Source organism: Anolis sagrei, chromosome 10 (genome assembly GCF_037176765.1).
Source record: "Anolis sagrei isolate rAnoSag1 chromosome 10, rAnoSag1.mat, whole genome shotgun sequence".
In the NCBI taxonomy this organism is placed as follows: Eukaryota; Metazoa; Chordata; class Lepidosauria; order Squamata; family Dactyloidae; genus Anolis; species Anolis sagrei.
Window position 1 is genome coordinate 19,264,874 of NC_090030.1, and position 15,326 is coordinate 19,280,199.

The following is a 15,326-nucleotide window of genomic DNA, read 5'->3' on the forward strand; positions in this document are numbered from 1 at the left end:
ACTTCCCACACAGAACCCCCATGCTTAAGGCCATCCAGTCCAACTCCCTTCACCAGGACAAGAAAATGTAATCAAAGCCCTCCTGACAAAGAGCCACCAGCCATAGATATAGATCGATATATATGATTCACACACAGAGAGATATAGTCTCATAGATTTGAAAGGGAAACCTAAAGAAGGACAATGATATGTTGCATATTCCAGAATAGGCAAACCAAACAATCTCCACATCAACACTGACAATGAAACATCAAAAAATACTATTTACCCAAAAGCATAAAGAAATTACATATATTTAAAACCAACACTTTTGCATTACTTTATTTTCCAGATCACCAGACTGGGCCACAGCAACGCATGGCAGGGGACGGCTAATATCTATATAAATAAAAATGTAATGTTCGTTTATGGGATTAACATAACTCAAAAACCACTGGTTGAATTGACACAAAATTTGGACATAATACACCTATCAGGCCAATGAGTGACCAGCACTCATAAAAACACTGGGAAATACAGCAGAAGAGACTTAAAAAGCCAAGAAACAAAAAAATAAATTACAACGCATGCGCAAAACCTCATATGTACACAAACACACATATATACACATATAGAGAAATACACATATGCACACATATATGCACACACAAAACACATACACAGAACAGAGGAAGGAAGGAAGGAAGGAAGGAAGGAAGGAAGGAAGGAGGGAGGGAGGGAGGGAGGGAGGGAGGGAGGGAGGGAGGGAAAGAAGGAAGGGAGGGAGGAGAGAAAGAGGGAAAGAAGGAGAGAAGGAGAGAAGGAAGGAAGGAAGGAAGGGAGAGAGGGAGGGAGGGAGGGAGGGAGGGAGGGATGAAGGAAGGAGAGAAAGAGGGAAAGAAGGAGAGAAGGAAGGAAGGAAGGAAGGAAGGAAGGAAGGAAGGAGAGAAAGAGGGAAAGAAGGAGAGAAGGAAGGAAGGAAGGAAGGAGAGAAAGAGGGAAAGAAGGAGAGAAAGGAGGGAGGGAAGAAGGAAGGAAGGAAGGAGAGAAAGAGGGAGAGAAGGAGAGAAGGGAGGGAGGAGAGAAAGAGGGAAAGAAGGAGAGAAGGAAGGGAGGAAGGGAGGAGAGAAAGAGGGAAAGAAGGAGAGAAAGAAGGAAGGTAAGGTAGGTAGAGAAGGAAGGAGGGAAGGAAATAAAAAGGTGAAAGAGGGAAGGAAGGAGAGAAGGAATGAAAGAGGGAGAGAAGGAAGGAAGGAAAGAGACAAGGAAGGATGGAACCAAAGAGCAAAGGAAGCAAGAAAAGAAATAGGTAGAGAAGGAAGAAAGAAGAAGGGAAAGAAAAAGAGGGAAGCAAGGAAAGAGGGAGGGAAGGAAGGAGAGAAAGAAAGAAGGAGAGAAAGAGTGAGGGAAGGTTGGCCATAGCAACACATGGTGGGTACAGCTAGTAGAATCATAGAATCATAGAGCTGGAAGAGACCTCATGGGCCATCCAGTCCAACCACCTGCCAAGAAGCAGGAAAATCGCATTCAAAGCATATCTGAATGCCAATGTTGTTAGCATCTAATTGGAAAGTTTTCAGCCAGCCTGTTAGGTTCTAAAGCAAAATGTTATTACTTCCACAGCTCCCTGGGGAATGTATTCTTCTGTGTTTCTCCTCTGTTTCTTTTGCTGCTTCTGCAACAACTGATTGGCTTTCAATAGACAGGCAACCAAGCAAGGTTAGTTTAAAAACAGCTGGACAAAAGACTCATTCGCATTCATAATCTAGTGTGTTTCAATATAGATATGTTCTCACTCATGCTATAATTGGCCAGTTGCTAGAGGCAGTTCCCTTGCAGACTTTTTTTTTCTGTGTTGTGAAAACTAGAATCTCTCAGTACCTAAAATGATCAGAGAATGGATTTCTCCCTGAGGTCAGCTGAAAGTATTTTGTTACCTAGGTGAAGAGGGGAAATATGCAGGCACAACAAAACGCACGTCATCACACTGTGCAGAAGAACAGGTCTTAAACATTTATGTAATAACAACAACAACAACAACAACAACAACAACACTTTATTTATATTCTGCTCTATCTCCCCGAGGGAACTCAGAGCAGGTTACAACATAGACAGATAGGCAAACATTCAATGTCTTTAATGCAATGAATAAAAATAAGACACAAATACACAGAACTAAGGTAAAGGCTTCCCCTTTCATCACCGGCTTCTGGAGGCAGTGCTCAACTCCGTCCATAGGGAGGTGCTCTTTTTCCATTTCCAAGCCAAGGAGCCTGTTGTCTGTAGACAACTTCTGGTTGTGTTGTCGGCATGGCTGCATGGGCACCTTTATTACCTTCCTGCCGAAGCAGTACCTATTTACCTACTCACATTTGCATGTTTTCATACTGCTAGACTGGCAATAGCTAGGGCTAATAGAAACTGACTTGCTTGAGTCATACACTGTCAGCCCTAGAAAACCACTTGATAGGGTCACGTTAGGTTTCCAGAAGTGTAGATGCAACCTGGGATAAGAGAAGCTAAACTGAGCTTGGAGAATACTGTACAGAAGACTTGTCCAATTATATCAAAGACTAGAAGACCAATGGAGACTTTCTTAACCACAATCTGTAGTGCTGTGGTTGCTTGGGAGTGAGGTATATTGGCAGAGTTTTGTGTGGGAAGTTTTCAACCTGAAGGCACACAACAACAACAAAACAACAACAACAATGATATATAGTATGGAAGGTAAAGGTTTTTCCCTGACATTAAGTCCAGTCGTGTCTGACTATGGGGGATGGTGCTCATCTCCATTTCTAAGCCAAAAAGCCGGCGTTGTCCATAGACACCTCCAAGGTCACGTGGCCAGCATGACTATATGGAGTGCCATTACCTTCCCGCCGGAGCACTACCTATTGATCTACTCACATTTGCATGTTTTCGAACTGATAGGTTGGCAGAAGCTGGGGCTGACAGTGGAAGCTCATGTCACTCCCTGGATTCGAACCTGCGACCTTTTGGTCAACGAGTTTAGCAGCTCAGTGGTTTAACCCACTGCACCACCAGGGGCTCCAATATAGTATGAGAGTACATCATTTAGGGATGGAATTGAACATGTCCTTGCATTTCACCCAGAATCTTGCTTTCTAACACCAATGAAATGATTGTTTCCAAATAAAAACAAATGACTGGTTCAAACATTGTGTTTTTCCATTTATTACAGAGACTTGCTCAGCACCTGATTTCCCTTCCTTTTTATCTTTAAACTACACTTGTTGGACAGCTCGCCAAAGCATCTCCTCCTATGAACCAGCTAGGACGTTAAGATCATCTGAGGAGGCCCTGCTCTTGATCCAGCCTGCGTCACAATACGTTTGGCAGGGATGAGAGACAGGGCCTTCTCAGTGGTGGCCCCTCAGTTACGGACTGCCCTTCCTAGAGACATTAGATCGGCCCCTTCTTTGTTAACATTTCGTAGGAAGGTTAAGACATGGTTGCTTGAGCAGGCATTCGAGAAGGCAGTGTAACAAATATTGGAACATGGAATGACTGGATGATGAGATCGGATTTTGATTTTAACTAAGAGACACTACTGAGTTATGTTGTATTGACTTTGTAATTATGTATATTGATGCCATGGTTTTTAATTGTTTTAATTGTTTTATGATGTTTGAACTTTGAATTTTTGCTACTGTAAACCGCTTTGAGTCGCCCGAGGGCCGAGAAAAGCGGTATATAAATGGAGTAAATAAATAAAGGAAGGAAGGATGAAGGAAGGAAGGAAGGACACAGAAGCACCTTAGAGGGAGCCTCACCATTTGCCAAATTCTCACCATTACAGAGCCAGTGGATTACAACTATTACTGGGATTCAACGTGTTACTCAGCCATAGAAACTCACTGGATGAAGTTAGGTGCATCACAACCGCTCAGCCTTGAAGGAAGGCAAGGAAGATCTCGGAATAAATCTTGCTAAGACAACCCTGGAATAGGTCAACGTAAGTTGAAGACACACAGCTAACACCATAATGGTAAAAATCACCTATATCCAAACCCTGTGGCAACTCCTAAATTCTATACAGAGAATTGGGGATGCAGGGCTTGTTTCCACCTGAGTTCTTCAAGAGCTGTCCAAGGTCCTGAATGACTGGAGTTAGAAATCAGCACCTTGCACAGTCACTTAAAGCTTGGATTGCTCCAAGGACATGGAAACCAACACTGTCACAATTTGAGTCAACCTAAGCCTCTACACACCCACAATGTCCAAAAACAAGGCCACCAAAACTTGCATTCTGGACCTACCTGCTTCTCACCACTTGGCTTCCTGTAGTTCAGAAGAAGTTCCACAGCTCCTACCACTTCCTTCCGTATTGCGTATAGCAGCGCATCGCCCACATAGATCCCGTGGCTCAGCAACAACTCCATGATTTCCAGGTTCTCGTTCTCGATGGCTATTAGGAGGGCACTGCGTCCAAGAGGGTCCATGCAGTTGATGTTGATGTTGTAGTAGATCTCCGCCTCTTCCAAAGAGTGCTTCACGCTGGCATAGTCCCCCTTCTCCACAGCACTGAGGTAGGCTTTCTCCTCCAAGGAGAGCTCGGCTTCTGCCCGGACGATTTGCAAAGGAATCCGGTCTCGGTAGGGTGAGTAGTTCACCTTTTTATAGTACAACTGAGCCATGGTTCATAGCGACCGGGAAGGCTGTTTGGAAAAAGAAAGAGAACAAGATGAATAATAAGAAACAGGCAGTCTAACACCATAATTGTAGATTCCTTCTCTTGGGCAGAAGGTTCTCCACAGATGTATCTGTATGTCTTGTTGGGTTTCATCCCTGGACTACACAAGTCTCCAGTCCTCAATGAGTAGCTAGACTTATTGAAGTTTGAAGCATATAGCTCCTTGGGTTTGACGTGGATGTGCAGGACTGGGTCTCCCTGTTGTTATCTGGTCATCGACCGTAATAAAGTTTACTTACTATCATCATCATCATCATTATTATTCCATAATGGTGACACTCTGCTGGCTCTGCTAGAAGCATGTTCCTCATGGTGTAATTATGTCTCTGCTCTCCTCCTAAGACTATAAAGAGTATACAATGGCACAAATGAAAGGACCTCCATTCACGCAACTGCAACTTCCCTGGCTTTGGAGGGAGAGAAGGGGCAGACACAGTTCCATCAGGTCTGAGTCCTGAAGCAGATCAAAAATCATCCATCCCAACTGCCACTGCCTTTGCCTCAAAGGGAAAGAAGAGAGCAGGCGAAAACAACCCATCCATTCCCACTGCCATTGCCCTGGCCATAGAGGGATAGAAAAGCAGGCACATAATGCTTAGACCCAGAAGCATATGAAAGGATCACCATCCACCCAACTGCCACTGCGCTGGCTTTAGAGGCAGAGAAGTGGCAGACACAGTTTCATCAGGCCTGGGCCCTGAAGCAGATTAAAGGTCATCCATCCCAACTGCCACTGCCTTTGCCTCAAAGGGAGAGAAGAGGTAGAATCACTCCATAATGCTCGTGCCTAAAAGCAGGCAAAAACCATCCATCCATTCCAACTGCCATTGCTCTGGCCATACTTTGATAGAAAAGCAAGCACATCATGCTTAGACCCAGAAACAAATGAAAGGACCACCACCCACCCAGCTGCCACTGCCCTGGCTTCATAGGGAGAGAAAAAGAGTGGGTTGCTATCCATAGGCCTTCCTGGCAAGTCTGTATATTATTCCATGCTTAATACAAATCTCCCCTGATTTTTATCATCAGGACTGATTCCCAGCATGTTCAAACCAGTCACAGTCTGAAGGTGGCTAATGAAGTGTTTCCTTCCTTGTTGTAGGATTCAACAAAGACAAGATTAGACATATGGGTTGATCACAGGAGCTAAAGAACCATGTAACTTCAAATATACACATATAATGAGATAAATACAATGCATTTGGCCATTTTGATCCTGACTATCTGGGAATGGAAGCCTTCTCTAATTCATCCTGATGTTGTTGTTTCAATTTGTTTTGCTAGAGTCAAAAGAAAGAAGGTACTGTTCAATCCGAAGATGTTTGGGTACATGATAAACTGTTTTCCAGGGTCTTGTTATTCCTCTGTTTGTGATCTCATAAAAACCTGAATGTTCTGTTTGTATTTCACATTGACTGGAATCTGGGGGTGTACATAAATTCCCCTTCACATTTATTCACTGAGAAACCTCCATATTTAGTTCAAACTGGTCGAAGCATAGGGTCCCAGAGAGTGCCACTGAACACTGTGATCTGATGTTTATGGACACCTCACATTCTTGCACACTATACATGATTGTGCATTAATACACCTCATTGTGCATTACACATTGGGTGTGAAAATAGCATTTTACTGACCAATGTTGGAAACAGCAACCTTCTACAAGCCTCCTATACTAGTAATTCATCTGTGTGTGTGTGTGTGTGTGTGTGTGTGTGTGTGTATATATATATATGCATGCTCTGTTCATTTTGAGTGACATCATAATTCAAAATCCGCTAGACGAATTGCTGCTGTCAAATTTGGCCACAAGACACCTACTAACCCAAGGAGTGACTACCACTCAAAAATTGATTTTGTCATTTTGGAGTTGTAGTTGCTGAGATTTATGGTTCACCTACAAACAAAGAGCATTCTGAACTGCATCCACGATGGAATTTAACTAAACTTGGTGCACAGAACTCCCATGACCAAGAGAAAACACTAGAAGAGTTTTTTGGGTGGGCATTGACCTTGACTTTTGGAGTTGTAGTTCACCTACATCCAGAGAGCATTGTGGAATCAATGAAGGATCTAGACCACAGCTCCACAAACTTTTTAAACAGAGGGCCAGATCTCAGTGTCTCAAACTGTTGGAGGGCTGAATTATAATTTGAAAAAAAAACATGAATGAATTCCTATGCTCACTGCATATTTATTTATTTATTTATTTACCTTACTTATATACCGCTGTTCTCAGCCCGAAGGCGACTTACAACGGTTCACAACAAATACGAACAGTAAAAATTCAGTGCTACAGTATAGAAACAGCCAACAATCCAACACACTACACAATTAATAAACAGTCACTACAATACCCATTCACTGTCGTCTCGTCATCAAAAACATGTTCCAGATTCATCATCCATTGTTCCATTCCAGTGTTCATTAACCAATCATTGCACTAATTATTCGAACGCCTGCTCAAACAGCCAGGTCTTCACTTTTTTGCGGAATACCATTAGAGATGGTGCTAGTCTAATGTCCGCAGGAAGGGCGTTCCACAGCCGAGGAGCCACCACAGAGAAGGCCCTATCCCTCGTCCCCGCCAGCCGTGCTTGAGAAGCAGGCGGGATCGAGAGCAGGGCCTCCCTGGAAGATCTCAAAGTCCTGGTGGGTTCATAGGCAGAGATGCGGTCGGATAGGTAGCTTGGGCTGGAACCGTTTAGGGCTTTAAAGGCCAATGTCAGCACTTTGAATTGAGCCTGGTAGCAGATCGGTAGCCAGTGGAGTTGGCGCAACAGGGGGGTTGTATGCTCCCTGCGCTCCGCTCCTGTTAAAATCATGGCTGCCGAGCGTTGGACTAGTTGGAACTTCCGAGCTGTCTTCAAAGGCAACCCCACGTAGAGAGCATTGCAGTAGTCTAAACGGGATGTAACCAGAGTGTGGACTACTGTGGCCAAGTCAGACTTCCCAAGGTACGGGCACAGCTGGCGCACAAGCTTTAGCTGTGCAAATGCTCCCCTGGTCACCGCTGAAATCTGGGATTCCAGGCTCAGCGATGAGTCCAGGGTCACACCCAAGCTGCGAACCTGCGTCTTCAAGGGGAGTGCGACCCCATCCAACACAGGCTGTAACACTATGCCCTGTTCGGCCATGCAACTGACCAGGAGTACATATCTTATTTGTAGTGCAAAATAAGTTTGGCAGTTCAGCAGCACAAGGGTTTAATCCATTGTGCCACCGTGGCCCAACATAATAAAAACATTGGGCATTGTACAGCTCCCAAATCACATAATTAGTACAGAAGACACATTCCCTCCTCAATATATATTCCAGCAATTATATTCCAGATGCAATCCACACTGAGCCAATTTCATTTGTGGCCCTGAGTCTGCAAGGACTCTTAAGAGTACAGTGTGACTTCACAGGATCACCATAAGTCAAAGTTGACTTGATAGCAGCTATCACTTTAAATGTATTTTGAATGCTCAGCCAGAAAGCATATTGTCTCCCTTAAACTATAAACCCTCTCCCGCAATGAGTTACAACTGTGTGGTGTGAAAGGCCCCCGAGTTTAGGGTCGCATGCTTTTGTAGCCTCCATAAGCAGGCCTTCTTTGAATGTATACCCCTGTTCCACCATTTCTTCTTCATCTCCGTTCAGAGTAGGTCATGCCTTTCCTCAAGCCTGCTCCGTGCGACCTTGCAACAGTTTTTTATTTACATCCTGACACATTTAATTATTTTTAGTGTAACCTTCTCTCTTTTCTCAATTTATAAATAACCCCTGAAGACGGCTTCAGCATATCCAAGAGCCTGCCGCCGCTCTGTGGTCCCCCGGTGCCATCTTCAACTGTAATGAATCTCTTCCCTGGTGGAAAAAAAAGCTGCAAATTGAAATTGCAGCTCTTTGTCTCCATCCCCAAAAAAGCAAAACACATTCATAGCAAAGAGAGGAATGTACTTCCCAGGGGTGTATCTACCGGGAGGTCAAAATGGCTCCCCCAAATAAAAATGTGATCCCTGAATGAAATTCTCCAGCAGTTCCCAGATTTCTAGCACAGAGAGAGGTTGAAAATCATCCACTCTTAGAATTCTTCTGTTTGCCCATGTCGGTATCTTTGCTTGTCCCTTTTCTTTGGATGTCTACACAGTGGCTGACATTCTAGAATCATAGAATCGTAGAGTTGGAAGACAACTAGTGGGTCATCCAGTCCAACCACTGCCAAGAAGAAGGTATGACGTCGCACATAGATGTGACATCTTTCCCCCAAGGGATTGCTTCTTGCTTTCCTATAAAGAACTGGAACTCCCAAGGACCAAAACATTGTAGATAACTCAAAATAGGTTTTTTTTTGTTCACAAAGAGTTATCCCTTTAAGGCAATAAGCTGGAAGTTTCAAAGGGGTAAAGGAAAATATACATTACAGTCTCTGGTTGTCTTGGGTCCAAGGAGATTTCGCAGCTGAGAAGCTTTTCCTGTTCCCTCTTTTCTCAATGGCTGTGAAAGTCGGAACAAACACATCCCCCAGTCCAATGGCCTATGTTGAAGGCACAGAGACTTCCTTTTGATGCCAAAGAACTGGTTTGAAGGTGCTTGGGTCTCCTCAACATTGTCCAGGACAATCTGGGCATGAAGTATGAGTCCCAAGGGTAAAAACCTTAGAATTGGTGCTGAGAGGTAACTTAATTAAGGGCTTTAGAGCCAAGTCTCTTTCTCACATCTATCTGATAGAAAGTTTGATAATACAATGGAAAAGGAAAAGCTCTGCCCTCCTCCAGGAAGAGGTGGAGCCAAGCAATTGAGCTGAGGAAGCAATATAACTGGTGCAAACAACATTGATTGACAGCTATAAATAATCAATCAATCTAACTAACTATACATTTACAAACTATACATTTAAACTGTTATACAGTTTAAACCTTTGCACTTTAAAGTTCTACACACAGGTGGAGCCACTTGCGCCGTCACAGCAGGAAAAATGCATTCAAAGCACACACACACACACACACACACACACACACTGACAGATGGCGATCCAGCCTCTGTTGCAAAGCCTCCAAAGAAGGAGCCTCCACCACACTCCAGGGCAGAGAGTTCCACTGCTGAACAGCTCTCACGAAGTTCTTCCTATTGTTCAGGTGGGATCTCCTTTCCTGTAGTTTGAATTGGAATTTGCTTGGGATTTAGATATTTGGAAACCCACTCAACAAGTCACACTCTCTCAGCCTCAGAGAGAGGCAAAGACATCCCTTTGCTGAACAAACCTTGCCAAGAAACCCCCGTGAAGTGCGGCTGAGGAGGGAAAGGAGGGGCCTGAAGCTGTTAGAAATTGTGGGAGCTGAAGTCCAAAACACTTGGAGGGCCCAAGTTTGCCCATGCCTGCTGCAGCATGTTGTTTTTGTGTCTTAGCAGCCAAAATGCAAGCTTAAAATACCCCTTTGGGTTCCACTTTTCAGCTGTTTCCACTTCCTGACAGTGCGGCAGCCCCTACCTTTCTGATAATGGAGGGCTTTCTGGATTTTGCTCTAGAGCCGCCTCTTTCCCGGCCCTGTCTGTGCAACATCAGCACCGATGAACTGTTCAAACCAAGCATCGTTTTCCCCCTTCTTCGAACTCAGGAGCGGTCCCCTCTCCATCGCCTGGTTGCCCTGGAAACAAGCCAGGGCCTAACACCGTTAAGCGGTGGCATTAACCCCGGCTGATTTGTGCCTCCCGCAACAGAGCGAAATCCATTCCAATTCCCTTCCTTTGACTGAACTGGGTTGCGAAGTGGCCCTGAGGCCTCCAGCTGGCTGCGGAGGAGGGAGGCTTTGCTCCACCTTCCCCTTTGAAGTCTGCACTGCTTTTCCTTTAGTGATGGATCATAGCATCATAGAGTTGGAAGAGACCCTGAGGGCCATCCAATTCAACCCCTTTCCACCATACAAGCCCTCCTGACAGATGGCCATCCAGGAAAACTACAGGTCCCAAGATACTATTGATGTGGAGATATTGGAAATATAGATATTTATACATATACTAGCTGTCCCCTGCCATGCGTTGCTGTGGCCCACTCTGTTGATCTGGAAAATAAAGTAATGAGAAAGTGTTGGTATCTAATATATGTAATGTCTTTCTGCTTGTGGGTAAACAGTATTTCTTGCTGTTTCTTTGTCAGTGTTGATGTGGAGATTGTCTGCTTTGCCCACCCTGGAACATGCAAGATATCATTCTCCTTCTTTAAGGGTCCCTTTCAAATCTATGATACTATATCTGTGTGTGTGTGTGAATCATATCTATCAATCAATCAATCAATCTATCATCTATCTATCTATCTATCTATCTATCTATCTATCTATCTAATCTCTCTATCTAATCTATGGCTGGATGGCTCTTTGTCAGAAGGACGTTACTTGCTCAAGTGAAGGGAGTTGGATTGGATGGCCTTAAGTATTTTCTTTTGGTCATTGTGGTTCTGTGTGGAAGTTTAATAATAATAATAATAATAATAATAATAATAATAATAAACTTTATTTGTACCCCGCTCCATCTCCCCGATGGGGACTCGGTGCGGCTTACATGAGGTCAAGCCCAAAACAACAATTACATGAAATAAAACAAAACCAAAACCACAAATAATAAACAATAATAACACAATTACATAAAACAAAAGACAACATAGCAATATAACATTACAATAAACACAATCACGGTAACATGGGCGAGCTACATATAATGGATAAAAGAAAATTGGTAGAAACAGATTAAAAACTCTGGCGAGATAAACAGGGACAGATTATTTGCGGAGGAGAGCTCGTTTTAGTGGAGGTTGTGGAGCAAAACTTTCCTATGGGGGGAATGCACTCCAATAACAAAAACCATTAAACTAAACACTAGTATGAGGATGTAGATCTACTCATCAAGTTTGTCTCGATTCTGTCATTCGTGGGGTTCAGAATGCTCTTTGATTGTAGGTGAACTGTGAATCCCAGTGACTACAACTCCCAAATGTCAAGGTTTATTTCCCCCAAACTCCATCTGTGTTCATATTTGGGTGTATTGAGTGCTTATGCCAAGTTTGGTCCAGATCCATCATTGTTTGAGTCCACAGTGCTGTCTGGATGTTGGTGAACTACAACTCCCAAACTCAAGGTCAATGCCCACCAAACTCTTCCAGTATTTTCTGTTGGTCATGGGAGTTCTGTGTGCCAAGTTTGGTTCAATTCCATCATTGGTGGAGTTCAGAATGCTCTTTGATTGTAAGTAAACTATAAATCCCAGCAACTACAACTCCCAAATGACAAAATCATAATTTTTTGAGTGATGGTCACTCCTTGTGTTGTGAGATGTTTTGTTGCCAAATTTGGTGTGATTTCGTTCATTGGTTCTTTGCATAAGGTACTCATTATGCACAGAACATTTATAAAGATAGATAGATAGATAGATAGTATGTATATTACAAGCACTGATATGTAAGAAAGATCAGGTTTTCTCTGTATTAGAAAGCCAAGCTGACAGGACAAAGGGAAGCTGAAGTATCTGTGTCCAAGGCACAGGCAAGAGGGCGTGAACATTCCAGGAGGAGATAAGAAAGGCCTGGCACAGACAGAAGTAAAAAGTAAGGGGTTTCTCTCTCTCCCTCCTGAGAGGTCAAAAGTAGGCCTCTTGATGGATCTAAGCTGAATCCTAGTTATCTCTAATGTTGTAAGCTGCTTTACAAAAAAATATGAAGACATGCCCCTTGCATGTAGCAAGATATAATCTGATATTTCTTTGATACTTAAGGTGACATATGTAGAAGCATGTTTCCTTCTTTGCCTGCATTTGAAGATGTATAAAGGGGAAAGTCAATGCCTTCATCCTCACTCTGGTTTGCTTTTGGATGAGATTCCACACCAGAGTCTCAGCTGAAAATAGAAACGTACTTTTCTGTCTCCCAGAAACGATCGCTCTTGGTATTATCTCTCCTATCTGCTGCTACACTATAGCAGTGAACTACAGCAGTTAAAGTGCTATCAAATTGAATTAATTCTCCAGTGTAGATTCCAAAATAGGAAATGAGGCATTCCTGGGAGCCTCCAAGAAACCTTGCTGCATCAGGGCAAGTGAATTATCCATTCATTTCTGCAAAACAGCCCACAGCTGCTATCCCTCTCTTGCAATAAGCCGCTGCTCGTAGGCAGTTATCTTGAGCCACGTCCAAGTTGGTCTATTTCTTATGAGTTTGCACATTAAGGGAATGAAGCAAGCCTGCGCATCAACTTCTGGGCATCTCCTCCGATACGGCTGTTCTAAAGATTGCAGGCAGGCATTTTAATTACATTAAGACAGCCTTCAAGTGAAATAACAGTGCAACGTGCCAGCATCTTACAACGTGCCATAAAATGTATTGGGTGAAAAAGACTTGAGTTGACTTATGGAAATGCAAAAACACCCTTATCCGCACTCTCAAAAGCAGGCTGAAATGGATATGACCTTCGCAAAATCCAGACAGACAAAGAAAAGTCAATTTTGCTGTTTTCTGCTCTTGTACAGACCAAACCCGCAGTTCCACCTGTCCACATCCAACAAAATAGATCCTCTCTATGATGGGCTGTTGTAGGTTTTTCGGGCTGCATTGCCATGTTCCAGAAGCAAATCCATGAAACTAAGCATTTGAATCCATACCAACAAGACAGCAGGAAAAATTCATAGACAAAACTTAAGCTTGGCAAAAACTTGGTACATGAAACTCAGAGCACTTGAAGACTACACCATGATAAAATAACGTCGACCAACTGAGGCAACTCTCTCCCATGAATCATTATAAAGCTTTCTCTGATCCCAAAACTGAAAGGAAAGCGTATTTCTTGACCTTTCCACCACATAATGATTTGCTACCTCTCTCTTGCTGTAGCCAAACTGATTGTCCATGACTGGTTTTCCGGGCTGCATAGCCATGTTCCAGAAGCATTCTCCTGGAGAGAGAATGACTTTCCTTTCAGTTTTGGGATCTGAGAAAGCTTTATAATGATTCATGGGAGAGAGTTGCCTCAGTCGGGTCAACGTTGTTATTTTATCACGGTCTAGCTTTCAAGTGCTCTGAGTTTCATGTACCAAGTTTTTGCCAAGCTTAAGTTTTGTCTATGAATTTTTCCTGCTGTCTTGTTTCATGGATTCAAGTGCCTAGTTTCATGGATTTGTATGTACTCATGGATCTTGTTTTCCTTGGAAGCTTATGGACTATTTCATATATTGGATCTTTACTTTTTTTGCTATTTTCTACTGCTTTGCCTACATATATTCTTCAATAAACTGCTTGCTGATTTTACCAAGTTGGTGTGGTGTTTAAGGTCAGAGGTGTTCCTGCTCTGCTGTACAACAGTCATTCATTTCTATACAGTTTTCTATTATCCGCAGTTTCCTGATGTTAATGGTTAAGTCTAGAAATGTATCTCATGTTGATCATACTGTATATCCTAAATTTAAGTTCCCAATGGGATAAGGAGAGACTCTTGTGCTGATAAGTAATGGCTGGAAAACTTGGAAATCTTTGCCCTGATAAGATGTTTCCAGTCTGCTACCAAAACTACTTCCAATAGCCAGTGAATGAATAGCAATCTAGTGTCACTTGGAGGACCCTAAACTACGGGGCATCTACACCAGGCATGGGCAAACTTCGGTCCTCTAGGTGCTTTGGACTCCAGCTCCCAGAATTCCTAACAGCTGGTAGGCTGTTAGGAATTGTGGGAGTTGAAGTCCAAAACACCTGGAGGACCGAAGTTTGCCCATGCCTGATCTACACTGTAGAATGAATGCAGTTTGGCACCGTTTCCACTCCCATGGCTGAAAATTATGGTATCCTGGGAGTTGTAGTATGACAAGGTCTTTTGTTTTGTTTGGCAAAGACTGCTGTGGAATCTTGGCATTGAGATGTAGCAATTCAAGTTGTGTCAAATTGCATTAATTCTGCAGTGCAGATGCATTTTCGGCAAAGCAGGTGAAGGCGAGGAAGGTATTTCCCTGGAGTTGTATAGCACTTCATTATCTTTTGCTCCCATCCTTCCTGTCTTACTGGGTTTGTGGATTCCTTTTGGCTGATGGGGTCCATCAGCTCCGATGCATCTTGATAGCCACGTCTCTATAATATGTTTGGATTCAGCAAAGCATTGCTCTAGTAGGATGCAAACCATCTGCCACATCAAAAGCGGAACCCGGCACACGAGAGGCTCCGCAGCCTTCCCTTTGCCCACTGGGACCCTGGCTGCGCATTCAGGCCGAAGGAGAGAGGCTGGCGCAGACGTCACAACTGAAGCATCTGCCATTTCACCCTCTCTGTCGAAGCTGTTGGCAGGACGGGGTTTATATCTTTATATCTGTCACTGTGCCTTATATCATGCTACTGGGACCTTAAGGGACCAAGTGAATGTTTGTGACCTCCCTGCGACGTCTCCGTCTCCGTAGTGTCAGGAATATTTGACTCTGATTTGCACAGGAAAGAGATTGGAAGGTGTAGGCTGGATCTACATGCATGATATGGTCAGTGTAGACCAGGCATGTGCAAACTTGGGCCCTCTGGGTGTTTTGGACTTCAACTCCCACAATTCCTAACAGCCTCAGGCCCCTTCCTTTTCCCCCTCAGCCGCTTAAGCGGGCCTGAGGCTGTTAGGAATTGTGGGAGTTGAAGTCC

General features: G+C 43.6%; 1 protein-coding gene across 1 annotated transcript in view; it reads right to left on the reverse strand.

Annotated features, from left to right (window-relative positions):
• The window catches only part of TRPC5 (transient receptor potential cation channel subfamily C member 5), a 194,884-nt gene that overhangs the window by 134,196 nt on the left and 45,362 nt on the right, over window positions 1-15,326 (reverse strand). Inside the window, exon 2 of the mRNA XM_060756189.2 lies at window positions 4,260-4,658. Within this exon, the coding sequence (XP_060612172.2) occupies window positions 4,260-4,637 (378 nt within the window). The 5' untranslated portion in view covers window positions 4,638-4,658. The remainder of the gene's footprint in view (window positions 1-4,259; window positions 4,659-15,326) is intronic.